Source organism: Eutrigla gurnardus, assembly GCF_963514095.1.
Source record: "Eutrigla gurnardus genome assembly, chromosome: 18".
NCBI lineage: Eukaryota > Metazoa > Chordata > Actinopteri > Perciformes > Triglidae > Eutrigla > Eutrigla gurnardus.
The window spans coordinates 22,835,781-22,855,476 of NC_139929.1; the positions used below are offsets into that span (position 1 = coordinate 22,835,781).

Below are 19,696 nucleotides of genomic sequence, written 5' to 3' on the forward strand. Positions count from 1 at the left end.
AACTGGGTATATGTTACCCAGGATATTGTTACAGCTAAACCTAGCTTCTGTAATCTTTCAACCAAGGTTAGGAGCATTGATTAGGGGTGTGCTGCACGGATAGTGGCATAGAAGTTGCTCTGTAATGATAGAATGCTAACGTTACCTTACCAAGTCACTGAATGTTAATTAGCCTACCTTAAGTTAGAATCTTACAGTCACAATAAACAGTGGATCTGAGACATTTTCGTTTCTATATTCTGTAATGTATTTGAGTGTAGCCTATACAATGCAGAGAAATAAAAGGGAGACCACCGAATTCACAGTTTAATGAAGAACTGTCATTGCATAGCTAGACACAAAAAACATGTTTGGTAAATGTAAATAAGTTAACACTGTTGGTCATTCAAATATAATGATTTTTTGTTTTTTATCCAAAAAACTATCGTGTAAAATTTGCTAGCCATAGGATAGGCTACAAAATGAATGAACCATTTTGTATGCAGGAAACACAGCATCAAACCACTAGCGATGTAGAGCAGGCTGAGGAAACACCATCGGGGCTTCAGGTGAGGTTATAATAAGGCTATGTCAAATTGTCAATTCATTTGGAGTCATCAGCATTGCTGTTTTGTTTTAGGATGCTCAACCGATCATAATATTTATTCCAGCATTGGTTATTTTATTTACAATTAACTTATTTGGTCATTAATGGGCGGGGGTATGCATTCAACGCATCATGTAATATGCATTCAATGCATCATGTAATATAAACATGATGTGTTGAATGCATACTATGATACATGTGCATTTGATTCATTAGTCCATTATTCCATTACATATAGGAAACTCAGACATCTGGTGAAGATGTCATAGGGGAGGTTGAAGAAGACGTAGCTGGACCTTCAGGGCTTCAGGTGAGGTCTTGAAGTGATTCTGTGATGAGATGTACTACTATTGATTAGTAGCAAATTATTAAATATAAATATAGTCTACCGGTTTTATTATGTGAAAGTGAAGAAGTGAATTGGTACTTAGTATAAAATGATATCAGTGTGGATAAAGACCAGTGTAAGTTTTGTTTGCTCTTCAGGAGACAGTCAGTGAGAGCAACAGTGATCCTGAAGCAAGTCGGTGTAGCAGTGTGCTGGACATGGGAAGTAAGCCAAACCAGCCTGATCCAAATTTCATAAAAGTACAGAAACTTCGAAACAAGAAGTTACGGTTTCAGGCAAGGTGGTTTAGTAACTATCCCTGGCTGCATTATAGTCCTACATTGCAGAAAGTTCTTTGTTTTGAGTGTGTCAAAGCGTACACGATCAAAAAGACCACTCTAGAGAAAAGAAATGACCCTGCCTTTTGCTCTAATGGGTTTAACAATTAACGTTGCCAAGATTATATCAGTCCACAGTGACAAAATGAGTACTTAGCTTTATTTGCCAACACAATTGTGAGGGAAATTGCGTCAACAATCAGGTCATTGTCTGTGCTTCAGTTTTCAATCATAATGGATGGTACTCAGGATATCCAGAGGAAAGAGCAGGTTTCCATATGTCTCCGATATGTAGATCAAGACCTTGTGCTGCAGGAATTTTTTGTGGGATTGTATGAGGTGCTAGGGACAACTGGTGAGCAGATGGCTAAGCTAGCTACTGATGTGCGCCTGAGACTGAACATTCCAATCTCTGGCTTGCGAGGCCAGACATACGATGGAGCAGCCAATATGTCAGGGAAATTCTCAGGGGCACAGGCTGTGTTGAAGAAAGAACAGCCATTGGCTTTGTGGTGTGGTATGTGCATTGTGGTGCACATTGTGTGAACCTTATAACACAGGGTGCTTGCAGTGCTTCTACCTTACTACGTGACACATTGCAGTGGGTCCATGACCTTGGAACTCTGAGCAACCAATCAGGGAAATTCAAAGGGTTATTTGCTAGCCATCTAACATCTGAGGGACCTACCAAAACAGTTAAACCTCTGTGTCCAACTAGGTGGACAGTGCGGGGTCAAGCTGTTGATACAGTTCTTAGCCAGTATGAGGCTGTGTTGAGTAGTTTGGAGGAAATGGCCTCAGTTGGTTCTGAAACTGGCACTAGAGCCAATGGTCTCCTTGATCGCTTCTAGAAGGGTAAGACTGTTCTTTGACTGCTGGTAGCATCAGAGGTGTTGAGAGAGCTTGAGTGCTTAAACAAATCATTGCAAAAGCAGTCCCAAACAATTAAAGGCAATCAAGCTGCTGTTGACTATGTTAGTTCAACTATGCAAGAAAAAAGGAGTGAGGAAAAGTTTGCAGAAGTGTTTTAGAAGGCAGTGGTAATGGTAGACTCCCTGGGAATTTAACCTATTCAACTCCCTTATCAAAGAAATCCCCCAAAAGATTCACTGGCGGGGCTAGTCAGCATAAGCCAAAAACACCAGAGGAATTCTATAGGATAGAATTTTTCAAGGTGTTGGACAGTTTGGACATTCAATTCAAGGAACGGTTTAACCAACCAGACTTACAGAAACTGAAACAGTTTGAGAATGTTCTCCTCACTGGGCAGATGGAGGATGTGATTGTACAGTATCCAGAAATAAACAGGGATATTTTGAAGGTTCAGCTACCAATGTTTCTTTCAAAGCACACAATCACGTCAAATGATGAAGCTGCATGCGTTCTGAAAGCAATGCCAAGTGAGGTGAGAGGCTTATTTGATGAGGTTGAGAAGCTTGTTAGGTTGTTGTTGGTCATCCCCCTGTGGCTGAAGCTGAACGAAGCTTCAGTGCATTGAAGAGACTGAAAACTTGGTTACGATCTACTATGTCTCAGCGGCGCCTTAATAATGTAATTGTATGCCATGTGCATCAAGAGGCCCTTGACAAAGTGGACCTTAACGATGTAGGCCAACAGTTTGTATCTGTAAATGACAGGCGTAGGCATCTGTTTGGAAAGTTTAGATAAAAGGAAGGAATCAAGAAAATGCAGTAAAATGTAGAAAGTAGCCATAATGGAGTTATAATTTTTTTTTCGCTTTGTTTTTTGGTTTATTATTTTGCTCCACAAGTTCTCAAAGTCTACCTCCTTGCAACAGTGTTTTTGTAAGTAAATAGGCTACTAACGTACATAGTAAATGATGTTTGTTAATAAACCATATGGTTGCTCAGCATTTCACATTCCCTGGTATTAACATGAGTGTGAGTATATGTTCGAGGTACTGGAGGGCAAATCGTGTTTATAACAGAAAAGGTTTATTTTATTTATATATATTTTTTCATTATTTTGCTCCACAAGTTCTGAAAGTACTTCCCTGTGACATTACTTTTTGTTAGTGTAATGTCCATAATAATTTATGTTAATAAAATGTTGTTTGTTCAGCATTACACAGTCTCAGGTATTTATTTATTTGAGAGTGCATTTTTGAGATTATACAGTTGTACTAGCTCTTTAGGGACAGTATACAGAATGGTGTATCAGTCAGGATACAATATAACGAGATGAAATAGATTCACTTCTGTATTGTGATATTCTGTATTGCCAACACAGTCTGAAATAACAAAGGAAATCGCCATTGGTATCTACAACAAAAGAATTCCAATTACAGCTAAGCATTAATAAAGAAATACAAATATAATTTAGTGTCTCATAAATTCATAGACATATTAATTCCTAAACTATGGTGTATTTCCATTCTCAGTAACTAACAGTAAATAACAAGCTATATAATCTGGGCAAATTTAAGATATGTTTAGCTTCTGTTATCTGAGAAACAACATTGCCATCTAGTGGTCAAACAGTGGGTACTACAAAATGATTGTCTTCTGCACACATTTCTCTCCACGCGGGTAGAGTACTATAAACGCAAGCGGCTATTGTTTAAACTAAACGAAAACTAAAACGAATTACAGTCTTCTCAGTAAAAGTTCACTTCTGGGTGTCCCCCCCAAAGCTGAGACCAAACCTACCCCTTGGCTACAACAGGAGGTGAACTTTCAACGTCTGCAGCGTTTCCTTTGTCCTAGGCCACAGTCTTTCCCCATACTCCCTGGACGAGATACACACTGTTTTTCCCTCCATTTTCTCTCCTCACCTTTTCTTTTTTTTATTTTGGATCCTGAGAAGATCGCCGCACCGCGTAATCTTATTTGTTTGCCTGCAGAAGGAAGAAACGCAAACTGTTTCTTCATCCAAGTTGAACCAGTGAGAAGGATAACTTCTAAGCTAATAAAGGCATAGATGCCTTTATTAGCAGTGGATAGATAGGAAATAGGATAGAGAGGGGGGTGTTATAAGAATTTTGTATAACCTCATGTCTTAAAGTTTTCTTTGTTCAGGTTACAGCTTTATGTGTTGAACTGTTTATTACTTTAGTATCCCCATGGCTGACCTAAATGTTATCAGAGGCCTGGTAGTCATGATGTCTTGTTCTACATGAAGGTTAACTGTCAATGACGCATCATCTCCTGTGCCTTTAAAAGACTCAAGTCACAACAGTGATTTGAGCACTTCCTCTGTAGCATCCTCACACGTTGTTGCATTGTAACTGCTCCTCTTGTACAAGATTAAAGTCAGACGTCGACTTTACTTATGTCTCCGATCTCCTCCTTGGGTGAATTTATTAGTTTACGGGAAAATTCTTTTAACATTTGGCGCCCAACGTGGGGCCCAATATCTGTTTCTCTTCTCCAACTACCGGACCTGAACACCTTGCAAGGCGGGCCCGGCTGGAGAGGAGAGCAGTGACGGGGTCCGAACGAAGGAGGAATCTGAGGCATCAAAAAGAAATTAGGTAGAGTATTAACCAATCAGATAAAAAAAAAGGTTTACTCAATATATATAAAAAATTAAAAAATTAAAATAAAACTTGAGTGAGGGTGGTTTCCACCATTCGGTAAAATATGGTTTGAACCCAGTAGTGCAGCTAGGTTTAAAGTCCGTGGGTTTGACGCCCGAAAAGCAACGTGAAGCTGCCAAGGAATGCTAGGTTTAAAGTCTGTGGGTTTGAGGCCCAAAAAGCACCGTGTAGCTGAATCCAGGGTTCTAACCAGTAGTGCAGCTAGGTTTAAAGTCCGTGGGTTTGATGCCCGAAAAGCGCTGTGGAGCTGCCAAGGATTGCTAGGTTTAAAGTCCGTGGGTTTGAGGCCCAAAAAGCACCGTGTAGCTGAATCCAGGATTCTCAACTTGCCGAGAATGGTTTTACCAAATAGGAAGGAAACGTTTTCTACTCATTTAGCAAGACACAGAGAACTGTGTTGACGACAGTCGACCAGTTACAAAGAAAAAAAAGAAAGGAGGGATTCTCCTATCGGGGTAGTTTTGATTAGGAGGGAGTCTTGCTAAGTCAGTATAAAAGCCGAGGTCAAGCACCTCAGGATACTGGGTCTTGAGGACAGTATAAGGTACGTCTTTGGAACGACGATACCTACTTTGATCCCTTCCTCAAAGTACTGGGTCTTGAGGCCAGTATAAACGTCTTTGGAACGACGTGAAATACTTTGATCCCCCAGGCCGCCTGAGTTATCAAAAAAAAGGAAAAGCGCTATCACTCAGGTAAGACAAACTTAAGTTTTTTTTTGTGTGTAATTTTTTTTATTATTGTTAAAGTTGTTTGTGAGTATATATACAACCTATATAGAATAAAATAGAATAGAGTGAACTAGATATAAATCAAATATGATGGGTAACAGCCATTCGTGTTGTGGCCGGAACACGGAAGCTGAGCAGAAAGAAATAAGAAAGTCGAACAGGAAAAGAAAGAGGAGGTAGATAGAAAGAAAAAATTAGAACAGGAGAGGCAGGAGGAGGAAGATAGGATTAAGAAAGTCGAACAGGAAAAGCAAGAGGAAGAAGATAGAAAGAAAAAATTAGAACAGGAAAAGCAGGAAAAGGAAGACAGGAATAAAAAACTAGAGCAGGAGAGAAAAGAAAAAGAAGCACACAAACAGACAAATTCTAATCTTTATCCTGTTCTTTATTCTCGCCGAGAACAACGGAGAGATGATGACGAAGTCCCTCTGGGTCCGACGCCTGTCCCTCCCCCTACCCGGATCGGCCTCATCTGCGGCCACCTCCAATCCACCCCAGGCCGGCACATGTTCCGGCCTCCTCCGAACCGCCAGAAGCCTCCGCTCCGCAAATACCAGGGCACCCATGGGACGCAGAACAAGGGGGTAAAACCCGTAGTGGTAAGAAATTCAATCCTCTTATTTCATCACATACACGGAAACAAGGGGAAGGAGAAGATAAGTGACTACTTTGTTTTGATGATGATGATGATGATGATTGGAGGAGTGATTGCAATGTGTTTTACCGAGAGGGTGCACCGAGAAAGCGGGGTGGATGGCGGAGAGGAGGAGAAGGAGGGAGGGGGCGCGGAGAGGAGCAGGTCGAGAGACAGGAACGATGTTTGCTAAAACTGGACATTGGGTGAGAGGCTGCAGGTCTGGAGGAGGATGAGGAGGAGGGGCAAGAGGCAGAGGACTCAGACGGCATCGATACTCATCTCTCCGGTGCCGAGAATCACCACCTGCATGACTATCTCAGCAGACAGGTCGTACTGGCACGCACACACACACACACACACACACACACACACACACACACACAGGATCTCCGCACACACACACACACACACACACAGGGAGCAGACACAGAGGCAGATAAGTTCCTTTCAGTGGTAACAATAGACACCTTGTTAAGCCTAGAACAGAAACCGTTTGTTACATTAAAAGTAAACAATCGCAAAATAAAATTCCTGTGCGATATCGGAGCATGCAAATCAGTTGTGCGGGAGGAAGATGCTGGGGGTCTAATTAAATCAAGGTCAGACGGACTCAGAGTTAAATCAGCCACAGGGCATGTGATGATCGAACCAATGTGCGACCCAGTGTGGATCGAGGATCCTAACACCAAAAGAAAAGTACAAACATCGATGGCCATCTCAAAACTATGCCCAGTTAACTTATTGGGGAGTTAGCATTTTACCCAAATTGGAGATTTATATCATGCAGCTAAATTGGGTAACAAAACGGTACAAAGGCTGTTCATCTAAAAGGGGGGAACAAACCAAACGTGGCGGAATGATACCAGTTAACTGAATAAGAAGAACATCAGTTAACAGGTGTTCCACTAATATTATGGTCAACTGGGTCTGCAGATGTGGGTAAAATAAACGATATAGAACCGATAAAAATTACACCAAAAGGATCATTCAGACCATATCAACGTCAGTATCCACTAAAACAGGAGGCCGAAGCAGGCATAGAACCAATCATAAAAGATCTGGCTAAAGCAGGGATCATCATAGAATGTCCTGATTCACCCTGTAACACACCTCTGTTTCCAGTCAAAAAGGCAGCACCATCTACAGGATGGCGCATGGTTCAAGACTTGCAGGCTGTCAACAGAGCTGAGATACCAAGGGCGCCCCTAGTGCCAGATCCACATACGCTGCTGAGTTAAGTCCACAGGCCGGTCGGTAGCTTACTACTCTTCTAAACTTGACCCCATAGCAAGAGCTATGCCTCCATGCTTACAGGCAGTGCAGGCAGCAGCTATTGCTGTACAGAGTTCAGCTTCACTCGTGTTGTTTCATCCATTGACATTGAAGGTTTCACATGCGGTTTCTGTACTTCTGATGCAAAACAAAGTAGCTTTCATGTCGCCAGCACGGCATCTCAATTGCATGACAATACTAATGGCGCAGCCACATTTGACAATCGAACGCTGAACACATTGAATCCATCCACACTTTTGCCACACGAACAGGACGGTGATAAACATGACTGCTTAGCTAAAACTGAGGAGACTGTTTTGCTGATGGCAGACCTGACTGATACACCACTCACACATTCAGACATAACAATGTTTGTTGATGGTTCCTGCAGGAAAAATCCAGATGGCACGAATGCCAGTGGTATGCAGTGGTGACACAGGGGAGGGTGCTGAAATCCTCACCTTTGCCATCACATTTCTCAGCACAGGCAGCAGAGATAGTAGCTTTGACGGAGGCATGTAGATTGGGGGAGGGGAAAGCTATCACAGTCTACACAGATAGCAAGTATGCATTCGCCACACTGCATGTTTTCGCACAACAGTGGAAAAACAGAGGCATGGTAACATCTACAGGCAAAGCTATTCAACACAAAGATTTGATACTAAATTTATTGGATGCTATTCTCCTACCAAAAGCAGTTGCAGTCTGTAAATGCGCAGCACACATTACTGGGACTGATCCAGTTTCACGAGGAAATTGCAAAGCAGACGAAGAAGCTAAACGTGCAGCGACAGAGGGACAGGGTTCAGATTACATTTTAGTAGCTGATAGCCCATCCTTGCTAAAACCCTCTAAAGATTTGCAGCTATTTTGAGCCATGGAATTATACATGTCTCAACAGGAGGGATGGTGGCAATGATAAGTAAATGTTTTACAGCATATGGATTCCAAAATTACTCTAAAAATGTTTGTGCATCCTGTTTGATTTGCTCCAAGCACAACTCACAAGGAAGAATGAGACCTAAAAGAGGAGCGTTCCCGAAAGCTGAATATCCTTTCCAAACAATATGTATGGACTTCATCAAACTAAACAAATCAGAGGGGAAGAAATACTGCCTGGTAATAGTAGATATGTTTTCAAAATGGGTTGAAATCACACCAACAGCAACAAACGAAGCTATAGTGGTAGCAAAATCCTTGCTACTATTATTGCACTAAGATTCGGATTCCCAGAAACAATTTACTGTGATAACGGTCCACATTTCAGAAACCATGTCATGGCTAAATTATCAGAAATGTTTAACATCCAACTAAAAGTTTCATTGCAGTTATCATTGGTATCACTGGTCATCTCCTCGCTGGGAAGGTCCATATCAGGTTCTGCTATCTACACCGACAGCAGTCCGCATCGCTGAGAGAGGAACGTGGGTTCATCTGACACACTGTAAGAGAGCATACAGCACTCCAGAGGAGACAGATAAGTAAAAACACCACACCATGGCAGATAGACTGTGGAATCCATACCGAAGGACGGGATGCGGTATGAGAGGAACATTGTGTCTAATCAGTCTGGTAGCAGTGATAGTGGTAATTCCGATACTATAATAGATATAGATGTACTGTTCCCGTGGCCGTGCTGATACACTACATATTGTCGAATGCATGTTACTAAACGTTTATCATAAAACAAACACAAGCATATTTAACTACTTTTAATGAAATGAAGTGCCAAACAACAAGCACAAAAAACAATACAAATCCACCACAGAGAACATCTGTGGATTTACAAGAGTGTAACTGAGAATTGTAGCACAGTGTATAGTTGTATACAGTATACTCTTACAACTGTCTCTCAACTCACTAAATATGTTTTCTCTCTCCTTCTGTTCTCCTCTCCTTCACTCTCCACTCCTGTCTTCCTCCTCTTCCTCTCCTCTAAACTCCTCCTCCTCACTCTCCACTCCTGTCTTCCTCCTCTTCCTCTCCTCTAAACTCCTCCTCCTCACTCTCCACTCCTGTCTTCCTCTCCTCTAAACTCCTCCTCCTCACTCTCCACTCCTGTCTTTCTCTCCTCTAAACTCCTCCTCCTCACTCTCCACTCCTGTCTTCCTCCTCTTCCTCTCCTCTAAACTCTTCCTCCTCACTCTCCACTCCTGTCTTCCTCTCCTCTAAACTCCTCCTCCTCACTCTCCACTCCTGTCTTTCTCTCCTCTAAACTCCTCCTCCTCACTCTCCACTCCTGTCTTCCTCTCCTCTAAACTCCTCCTCATTCACTCTCCACTCCTGTCTTCCTCTCCTTTTCCTCCCTTCTTCTCCTCCTCACTCACTCTCCACTCCTGTCTTCCTCTCCTCTTCCTACCTTCTCCTCCTCCTCACTCACTCTCCACTCCTGTCTTCCTCTCCTCTTCCTCCCTTCTTGTCCTCTAAACTCTGCTTCACTCGCTCTCCAATGCTGTCTTTCTCTCTTCTCCTCTCCCCTCCTCCTCCTCTCTCTGTTCTCCTCACCTACTACCGCCCCTTCGTCATCCTCGCTTTCATCCTCATCCTCCAAGTCCGTCATCACTCTGTCCTGCGTCCGTAAATCACCACCACCATCGTCCACTCTTATTCGCTTTTTGGCTATCACAAATCGGTCCATTTCGCTCTCTTGACACAATCGCTAACTAGCCGCTATGCATCAACCACCGCTAATGTGAACGTCAAATTCAGCCTGCCGTCTGCGTGCAAACCAGCCAATCAAATCACACGACACAGGAAAAAAAACAAAACAATTACCATAGGAACGTTATAAACAATATTTCTTCAGATGATTGATTGTTAATGTCTCAGTGTCTTAATTTTTTCTATATTTGTTATAGTTTTTAATCCATAAATATTTCGAGGCGAGGGGGGCAAAAGGGGGGGCGCAGCTTTTGACAGGAGGGTCTGCTTGCCGAATCTGCTCCTGCAAGTACCCCAACATTGGTGAGGTGAAAAGTTCATAAGGAACAGTTAATTAAAAGTGTATTGGTCCTATAACATATTACACGTTTCTGTGGTGGAACCAATGTTTGGTATCTTGTTTACCTGCGGCACATTTTGCCATTAACAATGTAAAGCGAGATGATGTTTCACAAGGCTCAAGGATTTCAAGAAGTTTAATCTCTTTCATGACAAGCAGTATTTTACTTTCATTTGTAATAAGCAGAAAGGTAAATTTATGTCCATTTATATTTTATTTATATTATTTATATTTCGCACAGTTTCTAATGTATTTTGTGTATATGTGTTTAACATAGTTCTCACGGCATATGTGGAAGGTGTGTGGAAAGAATATGCAAAGTATGAAGCACAATTGTGGAAAAAGCCTAAGAATAAACGCCAGAGTCTTGACGTGTCGTTCTGTCATGCGAGAGCTATAACTGTTGAGTTATCATATGATTAATGTGGTGATTTAATAGTTGATGATTTCATTTTTTCAATCCTTAAACATAATGTTAATTAGATTATTTGATTTTTCTTAGAAACTGACTTGGGGATTTTTAGGTGTGATTCAGAGTTGTTGAACTGCGTTGTCCCCGTATGTGAATACGAGAGCCAGTGTAGGGACCCCGGACACATCACCCCGGCAGGAACCTCATAGCTGATCGCACATGAATAGGATTAATCAAGTGGGTGTAATCGGGTTGATTATTGTTTTTGTTGACTTTTGACTTTAAATTAATTACGTTTTATGATTGAATTTAGTGATCAATGGTGATTTATTAACAATTGAATTTGAACCGTATTAAATTAAATTATTGAAAAAATGTAATTAGAATTACAATTGAACTAGCTTTGAAATTAGTTTACCTTTAATTTTTTTTTCTCAGATTCAATTTAGTTCCAACCTCAATGCTCATTTGAATCATCTATTAACCTATCCCCATCCTGCATGTCTTTGGACTGTGAGAGGAAGCCAGAGAACCCACACTCACACAGGGAGAACACAAACTGGGAATGAAATCCGTGACACTCTCGCTGGGATGACAGTGCTACCCACTACACCACCATGCAGCCCTGTGCCTGACCACTACATTTTTATTTGGGAGTTGCAAAGGTGAGGTGAGGCCGTCTTCGTCCCGGGCAAAACTCTCAACCATTTATCATTTGATTAGTGTGACAATGTCCAATTTGTTTGGATTAAATTAAAATATTCTCCCTGTTTATGTTTGCCTGCTTTTCCTGAATGTACCGACGGGACAAAAATGAAAACCTCTCTTCAGAGTGATTCACAGCAATGAGCGCAGTGGGGAAGGGCATTGTCCTCTCAGCCCCACTAATTCCAATGCCCTGGAAGACTCGGAAAGACATGGCTGCCCTGAGAGGAGTGTGATGTGGTGGGACTTTTACTTAATAATGCCACTTTAATTCACGGCACCTTATTTCGTAATGCCACATTTATTACATAGCTCTTTTTATTTTCTTTATCTTTATACGTTCATATGAATATGGTTACCTCACAGATTCAGACAAAAATAATAGCAACAGAACAGCACTAAATCACAATGTGTATTTTTAATATTGCTTTAATGGTATTCCATAGTTACGACTTAAAATGTGCTATGTGTAATATTCTGTAGAATGCCTTGGTAATAAAAATGTTTTGTTCATGCCAATAAATCAAATTAAACAATTGTAATAGTGGTGATGAGGAATTTGGGACAGTTGACAGCTGAATGCTCCAGAGTTGTGAATATATAAATATAAAAAGTGTGGCTCTCAATCTTCACACTAGGGTTCACTTGGAATGTATTTCAAATGTTATTTGTAATTATATTCAAACATAATGTTATTCTTTTTTTAAAAGAATGTGCTGTGTTGTGTTGTGTGTCTTGAAGGGCATCCTTTCAGCTGCTCCAGGTGAGTCTGAACCCTGAAGGCAGGGTGGCGTACTGGGCCTGGAAAGCGATGTAGACTTCATTGGAGGTGGCTGTAAACGGAGCGATGTTGGTTTCCTGAAGAAACAACACAGAACAGACAAACAAATAATAAATAATCCTTGTATATTCAAACTATCGTGCATCACGTCTTTATTGACTGAGATATACACAGACTAGTCTATATGTGAATCAATGGTTTTCTAAAATCTGCAGTCTGCAGATGGTGGATCTCTTATTCTGAAAAGATGACTTGTCTGTGTTAATATATACACTGATCAGTCGTAAGATTATGATCACCTGCCTAATATTGTGTAGGTCCCACTTTTGCAGCTAAAACAGCCCTGACCTGTCGAGGCATGTCTCCACTAGACCTCTGGAGTTCTGCTGTGGTATCTGGCCCCAAGCTGTTAGCAGCAGATCCTTTAAGTCCTAAGTTGTGAGTTGGGGCCTCCATGGATCAGATTTGTTTGTCCACAGATGCTGGATTGGATTGAGATCTGGAGAATTTGGAGGCCAAGTCAACACCTTGAACTTGTTGTTGTGGTCCTCAAACCATTCCTGAACATTGTTGCCAGTGCCATCAGAGAACACCATCTCCATGAAAGGGTCTACATGGTCTGCAACAATGCTTATGTAGTCGATACGTGTCAAAGTAACATCCACATAAATGGCAGGACCCAAGTTTTCCCAGCAGAACATTGCCCAAAGCATCACACCTCCTCCGCCGGCTTGCCTTCTTCCCATAATGCATCCTGGTGCCACGTGTTCCTCAGGTAATCAATGTGCACGTCCCCGGCCATCCACATGATGTAGAATAAAACATTATTCATCAGACCAGGCCACCTTCTTCCATTGCCCCCTGGTCCAGTTCTGATGCTCATATGCCCATTGTTGCCGCTTTTGACTGTGGACAGGGGTCAGCATGGGCATCCTGACTAGTCTGTGGACAGGGGTCAGCATGGGCACCCTGACTGGTCTGTGGACGGGGGTCAGCATGGGCACCCTGGCTGGTCGGTGGACAGGGGTCAGCATGGGCACCCTGACTGGTCGGTGGACAGGGGTCAGCATGGGACCCTGACCAGTCTGCGGCTATACAGCCCCACACACTACAAACTGTTTTCTGACACCTTTCAATCAAAACCAGCATGAACTTTTTCAGCAGTTTGAGCTCCAGTAGCTCGTACGTTGGATCGGACAACAAGGGCCAGCCTTCGCTCCCCGTGTGCATCAATGAGCCTTTGCCGTTTCACTAGTTTTCCTTCCTTGGACCACTTTCTTTTGATAGGTACTGACCACTGCAGACTGCAGTTTTGGAGATGTTCTGACCCAGTCGTCTAGCATCGCAGTCTGGTCCTTGTCAAAGTCACTCAAATCCTCACCCATTTTTCATGCTTCTAACACTCTAACATTGAGGGCAAAATGTTCACTTGCTGCCTAATAAATGGCGCCCACTAACGCAATGTCAGTGGTCATAATGTTATGGCTGGTGTATATACTCCTGTCATTTATCTTTCTGTTCCCACAACAATATACAGAGAAAATTGTTCGGGCAGAAAAACAAAACCTTACAAAAAAGGAATCCATGAAATTTGCACAGGACTCATATGGCCTCTATGTTCAGCGAAATATGATCACTAATTTAAGACATAATTCTTTACTTGACACACTACGGCCATGGCCCTGCGATAGACTGGCGACCTGTCCAGGGTGTACCCTGCCTTTGCCCAATGTCAGCTGGGATCGGCTCCAGCCCCCCCCGCAACCCTGAATACAGGATAAAGCGGTAGACAATGGATGGATGGAAACTATGTACACACTATGTTGTGTGATTAGGGCTCAGATTTGCATTATAGTTGAAATAGTTATCGTGTTCTTGGGTTACATACCGCTCCACAGTAAGGTCCAACAGGCAGTGAGGAGGCATCTGGGCCATCAAACAACTTCAGGAAGTTGTTTAGACAATCTCCAGGGTCATCAATACTGATCTGGGCAAAGGTGACGGTCACCACACGACCTCTGGGTGCCATGATGCCCCACTCACAGTGGCTACCATTAGGATAGGTGCCAGGGTAGTTGGGACTTGAGAATGAGCCATGGTCTCCATACAGCGTACCACCACAACCTAGTACAGATAGTAAACAAAGAGATAGTTCAGCGAAAAAATATGGGAAATGGACCTGCATTTATACTATGCTTTTCTAGCCTTTTCGGCTACTCAAAGTGTTCAGTATCTTGTAATATCATCATATCATGTAATAATACACGTTATTCTGTTTAAAGCTAGAGTGCAGAACCTTTGTGTCCTCCTACTGGCAGTGAGAATAATTAAATCATGGCTTTACTACCGCTTCCTTCCTGTCCTAAAATAAGTCCTGCAAACGTATTTAAAAAAAGTTAATTTCTGTAATTTTTGTATGTATGAGAGCTTTAAAAATATACCATGCTTTCTTCGTTCTAAGATGTATTCATTGCCAACTGCTTTAGTCTTTAGTTGGAATGCAAACGTTTTAGCTCTTGATTTGAATCATTGGTAGAAACATTTTCACTCTGACCGTGAGGAGACGATGTCCATGTGGCTTCAAAGCCATTATGGGCCATGGAGGAGTCACTCTTGAAGCGCAAGTAGAGCAGGTTGGATTGTGGAAAGACGGGGCTGGGCAAGGTGCTGCCGCAGAACCGACCAATCAGCGGTGAGGCCACTGTGCTGCCATTCCGGATCTGAGAGACAACAGAGCATGTACTTGTATCAATCCTAAAACAACCAGTTGAAGTGCTGAGCAAGCATAATATGCAGATAAAAACAAAGCTTTCAACGCTGCAAAAAGTGAGGCACATAGTTGGAGCATATCAGGATTAAAATGTTTCTCAGTGACACATGCAATTAAATGGATTTCTGTTACTATAGCAACAACAGCTCTGCCTCTTGTTTCCTTGAAGGACTATCATGACAGAATGAAGAAAGAAAAAATCTGCAGAGAGATAGAGGCACATCAGTAACCCAATGAATAGCGATGACATAGCACACATGGTGAAAGCCATGATTGGTCAGGGACATGTCTCTCTCTTTATGACTCTATGATCACCTATCATAGTGACCATTGTGCCACTGACAGGCTGAGATTTGTACGATTAGTGTCTGTCAACAGATAAGGAGGAGAGGAGAAGTCTTGTTCTGAAATCTTGTCTTCTTCAAACAAAAGCCTATCAAAATGTATACAATAATAACCCAATCGGACAGATCAATATCTCTACCTTCAGCAAATTGGGAACAGGATTAATCCATCACTCCTAATGATGACTTCTATAAGCAAATTTACATGAACATTTTCTATGAGTTCTGAGCAAAGGATGTTCCAAGTGGATTGGTACACTCTGAAATGTGTTCACACTGTACACACAACACTCCTGACACTAACTACCCTCCTGTCCCATCAATCTCCCCACTCACAGATACATCAACAATCTATTTAAACAGGAAAACCAGTAGGTCACTCCTCATGGTACAAACCCCCCCCCCCCCCAAAAAAAAAACAAATTAGAGCTGGATATAAAGGAACAAATCATTATCTCAATGCTGAAAATCTCTTGCTCTTTGACATCAGTCACCTCCCTCCAGGCCTTTGATTGACCTGTCCCTGTCACACCACTACTAACGGAAGAAAAGAGAATCTTTGTCCTCAGCTCCACTTTGTAATGTATTGCTATAACACTGAGCTATTGTAAAGTGAGTTCATCTTGTGAGTTCCTCCTCAGTCAACGTACCTGTCACATTTGCTGTTGTTGATCTAAGAACAAACTAAACAGGATAGTGTCAATGGCTAGTAAAATAGTAGAAAAACCCCAAAGACATCTGACCCAAATACCCACTGACAAATGAGGAAGAAAGCTAGGAACATCACTGCAGATAGTACACACCCTCTTTCTAGCCAGTTTGAGCTCCTGAAGTCTGGGAGGTGCTACAGAGTGCCTCTGGCAAAAAGTGTATTTAAAAAATCCATTATTCCAAATGCCATCAGTATCCTAAACCAAACCAAGTGACAATATCAAACCGAGATGCCATTTTTACTCTTATTCTTATGTATTTAAGCATATTTATTATCTTTTTCTTTTTTTATCATGATATTTTCATTCATATGTCTGAGATGATATTGTGGCTGTATGTGTATCTGTCTTTTATGTTTGGTGAGCCAAAGAAAATGTCCACTTTGGTGGACATTCACTTCCGGCTTTCTTACAGTGCAGACGCTTTTCCTCTTTGCTCTCACCTCTGCTTGCGATTTTCTGCTGATATTTTTGCTTTTCTTTTGTGATAAATTACGAGCAGCGGCTCCTGGACACCTAAACATCACTGGAACTACACATTTTTTGTAGATAGCAGGCTATAGCCAAAATTTAACACTGAGACGTGGGGAGACGTGACACGGAGCTGAAGCTAATTAGTAGCAAGATGAGCTGAAAGAAACTCAGAGAGTAAAAGGCTACAGGGAAAGCTAACGACTGGGCCTGAGACTCTGATTGTGGGTGACTCTGCTGTTAAAGATGTGAGATGCTGTTAAATCATGGATATCGTGACTGAGCACCCAACGGTGAAAAACATCATGTTGCACATTGGGTCGAATGATATTGTGAAACAGCAGTCTGAAGTACTGAAGCAAGACTTTATTGATCTGCTAAACACAGTCAGCTGTCTGAATATGGAAGTGTCCATCAGTGGGCCTCTGCCACTATTCGGAAAAGGAGTCGAGAAATTCTCGAGACTTTTGAGTCTCAACACATGGCTTTCAACTGCATGTGCCATCAGTTCAGTTCATTTTATGGACAACTTCAACTTTTTCTGGGATCGCCGACATCTTTTTAAAGCAGATAGACTGTGTCTAAATAGGCTGGGAATAAAACTTTTCATCTCCAACCTATTTTATCACCTGCGTCACCCATCTGTTCCCTCTGCCAAGGACACAAGACAGGAAGAAGCCAAAACAAAACATGACACAAGCCCTGAAAGAGAGCCTGTTCGGCCTGTTCATCAGTGCCGAGAGGAAGTGTCCACACCTCTCACCTCACCAAAAAAAATCCACCTTCCTCCCCTCCCCAAACCCCATCCAGGTCACCTTTCTCTACAGCCACCATTTCCCCCGCCTCCCGTCTCATGGAGTTCACTGACCAAATGAAAGAGCTGGTCACTGCTGGGACCAGATTCACACCCCGCACTACTCCCAGGTTCTATCCCTCAAATGCCCTACTGCATCCTCTCCCACCTCCTCTTCCACCACTGGCTCTAAGTCCTCATCCAGTTCTGGCAAAATCACACCTCTACAAGGACAGCAGAATTATCTTCTGACTCCACAGCCTGACAACAGTTCAGCATGTTCAGTTACTTGTGTGCAAAATACAGCAAGCTCTAACTGATATGTGCTGGGCTCAGGCTACAGGACGGATCACACTCATGACTTTTTCCAGGATAAGTCGGGGCCCTATACACAGGTAGCTTCCTCAGTTCCGGTCTTGATAAGAAATCGAAAAAGGCTAAGCAAGAAGCACCCAACCTATTCTGCAAATGTATCAAATCTAGCATCCATTCCTCATCAACCACAGCCAGTCCCAAAACATTGGGAAGATAATGGTTTTAACACACTAAAGCTAGCTTTATTAAATGGCAGGTCTCTGTCAGGAAAAACATTTTTAATCAATGATTTTATTACCAGGCACAATCTTGATTGTTTGTTCTTAACTGAAACCTGGTTAGATCAAAATAACAGTGCTGCTGTTCTTATTGAATCAGCTCCTCCCAACTTCAGTTTTATGAGTGAAGCGAGAGTGCATAAGAAAGGAGGGGGAGTGGCTGTTTTGTTTAACGATTCCCTCCAATGCAAGCAGATCCATCCATCCATCCATTTTCTTCCGCTTATCCGGGACCGGGTCGCGGGGGTAGCTGCCTGAGCAGGGACGCCCAGACTTCCATGCAAGCAGATATCTTATGGAAACTATCCTTTGGATACGTGGCTCTTCAGTTGAATTCTTCTTCCCGAGTTATGTTCCTAAATATCTACAGGCCACCTAAATACTGTGCAACCTTTTTTGATGATTTTTCTGAACTACTGTCTATAATCTGTATTGACTTTGACTGTGTGGTTATTGTTGGTGATTTTAACATTCATGTTGACAAACTCCATGACAGGGGACTAAAGAACTGTGATGTGTCATTGATAACTATGGACTGATTCAGCATGTGACAGAGCCCACTCATAACAAAGGTGTTAAATCATCGAAAAAACAGTTTTTAAGCAGCTGAACGACTTCATGGTAATGGACAACTGTTTTGATGTCTTCCAGTCAGGATTTAGACCACAGAACAGCAGTCGAGACAGCTCTTGTTAAGGTCTTCCACTTAAACACGGACAATGGTAGAATTTCAGTCTTGTAGTACACTCAGTGCTGCATTAGACACACTCGATCACAACATACTCCTAGACCGTCTGGAAAACTGAGTGGGACTCTTTGGCACAGTATTAAAATGGTTTGAATCCTACTTGAAGGACAGGGACTACTTTGTGTCTATAGATAATTACACATCTGAGCGGGCAAAAATTACATGTGGAGTTCCCCAAGGCTCCATTCTGGGCCCTCTTCTGTTCAATATCTACATGCTTCCACTGGCTCAGATCATGAAAAACAACAAAATATGTTACCATAACTACGCAGACGATACACAAGTTTACATAACAATATCACCAGGGGACTATAGTCCAATTCCAGTACTGATTAGATGCATTGAGCAAATCAATAATTGGATGGAGCAGAATTTTCTCAAATTAAACAAAGACAAAACTGAAATCATTGTTATTGGAGCCAAGGAAGAACGATCAAAAGTTAGCACCCAGCTTCAAGCACTAATGCTAAAAACCACAAACAAAGCCAGAAACTTAGGTGTAGTCATGGACTCGGAACTGAACTTCAACAGCCACATTAAATCAGTTACAAAGTCAGCCTACTATCACCTTAAGAATATATCAAGGATTAAAGGACTTATGACTCGGCAGGATTTGGAAAAACTTGTCCATGCATTTATCTTAAGCAGGCTCGACTACTATAACAGTGTCTTTACAGGTCTCCCTAAAAAGTCCATCAGACAGCTGCAGTTAATTCAGAACACTGCTGCTCGAGTTCTCACTAAGAACAAAAAAGTGGATCATTTTACAACACGCCCCCTCCATGTTAGACAACAAACAAGTCCCACCCCCTTCATGTTGAACAACATGTCCCACCCCCTTCATGTTGGACAACACGTCCCACCCACTTCATGTTAGACAACACGTCCCCCCCTTCATGTTGGATAACACGTCCCAC

At 42.2% G+C, this 19,696-nt stretch overlaps 1 protein-coding gene across 1 annotated transcript in view; it reads right to left on the reverse strand.

The window, feature by feature from the left end:
• Positions 1–12,055: 12,055 nt before the first annotated feature.
• The window catches only part of cubn (cubilin (intrinsic factor-cobalamin receptor)), a gene marked incomplete at its 5' end in the record, with an annotated part of 190,573 nt that continues 182,932 nt past the window's right edge, over positions 12,056–19,696 (reverse strand). The window contains 3 exons of the mRNA XM_084033641.1: positions 12,056–12,427; positions 14,239–14,474; positions 14,905–15,070. Coding sequence (XP_083889767.1) covers positions 12,320–12,427; positions 14,239–14,474; positions 14,905–15,070 — 510 coding nt within the window. The 3' untranslated portion in view covers positions 12,056–12,319. The remainder of the gene's footprint in view (positions 12,428–14,238; positions 14,475–14,904; positions 15,071–19,696) is intronic.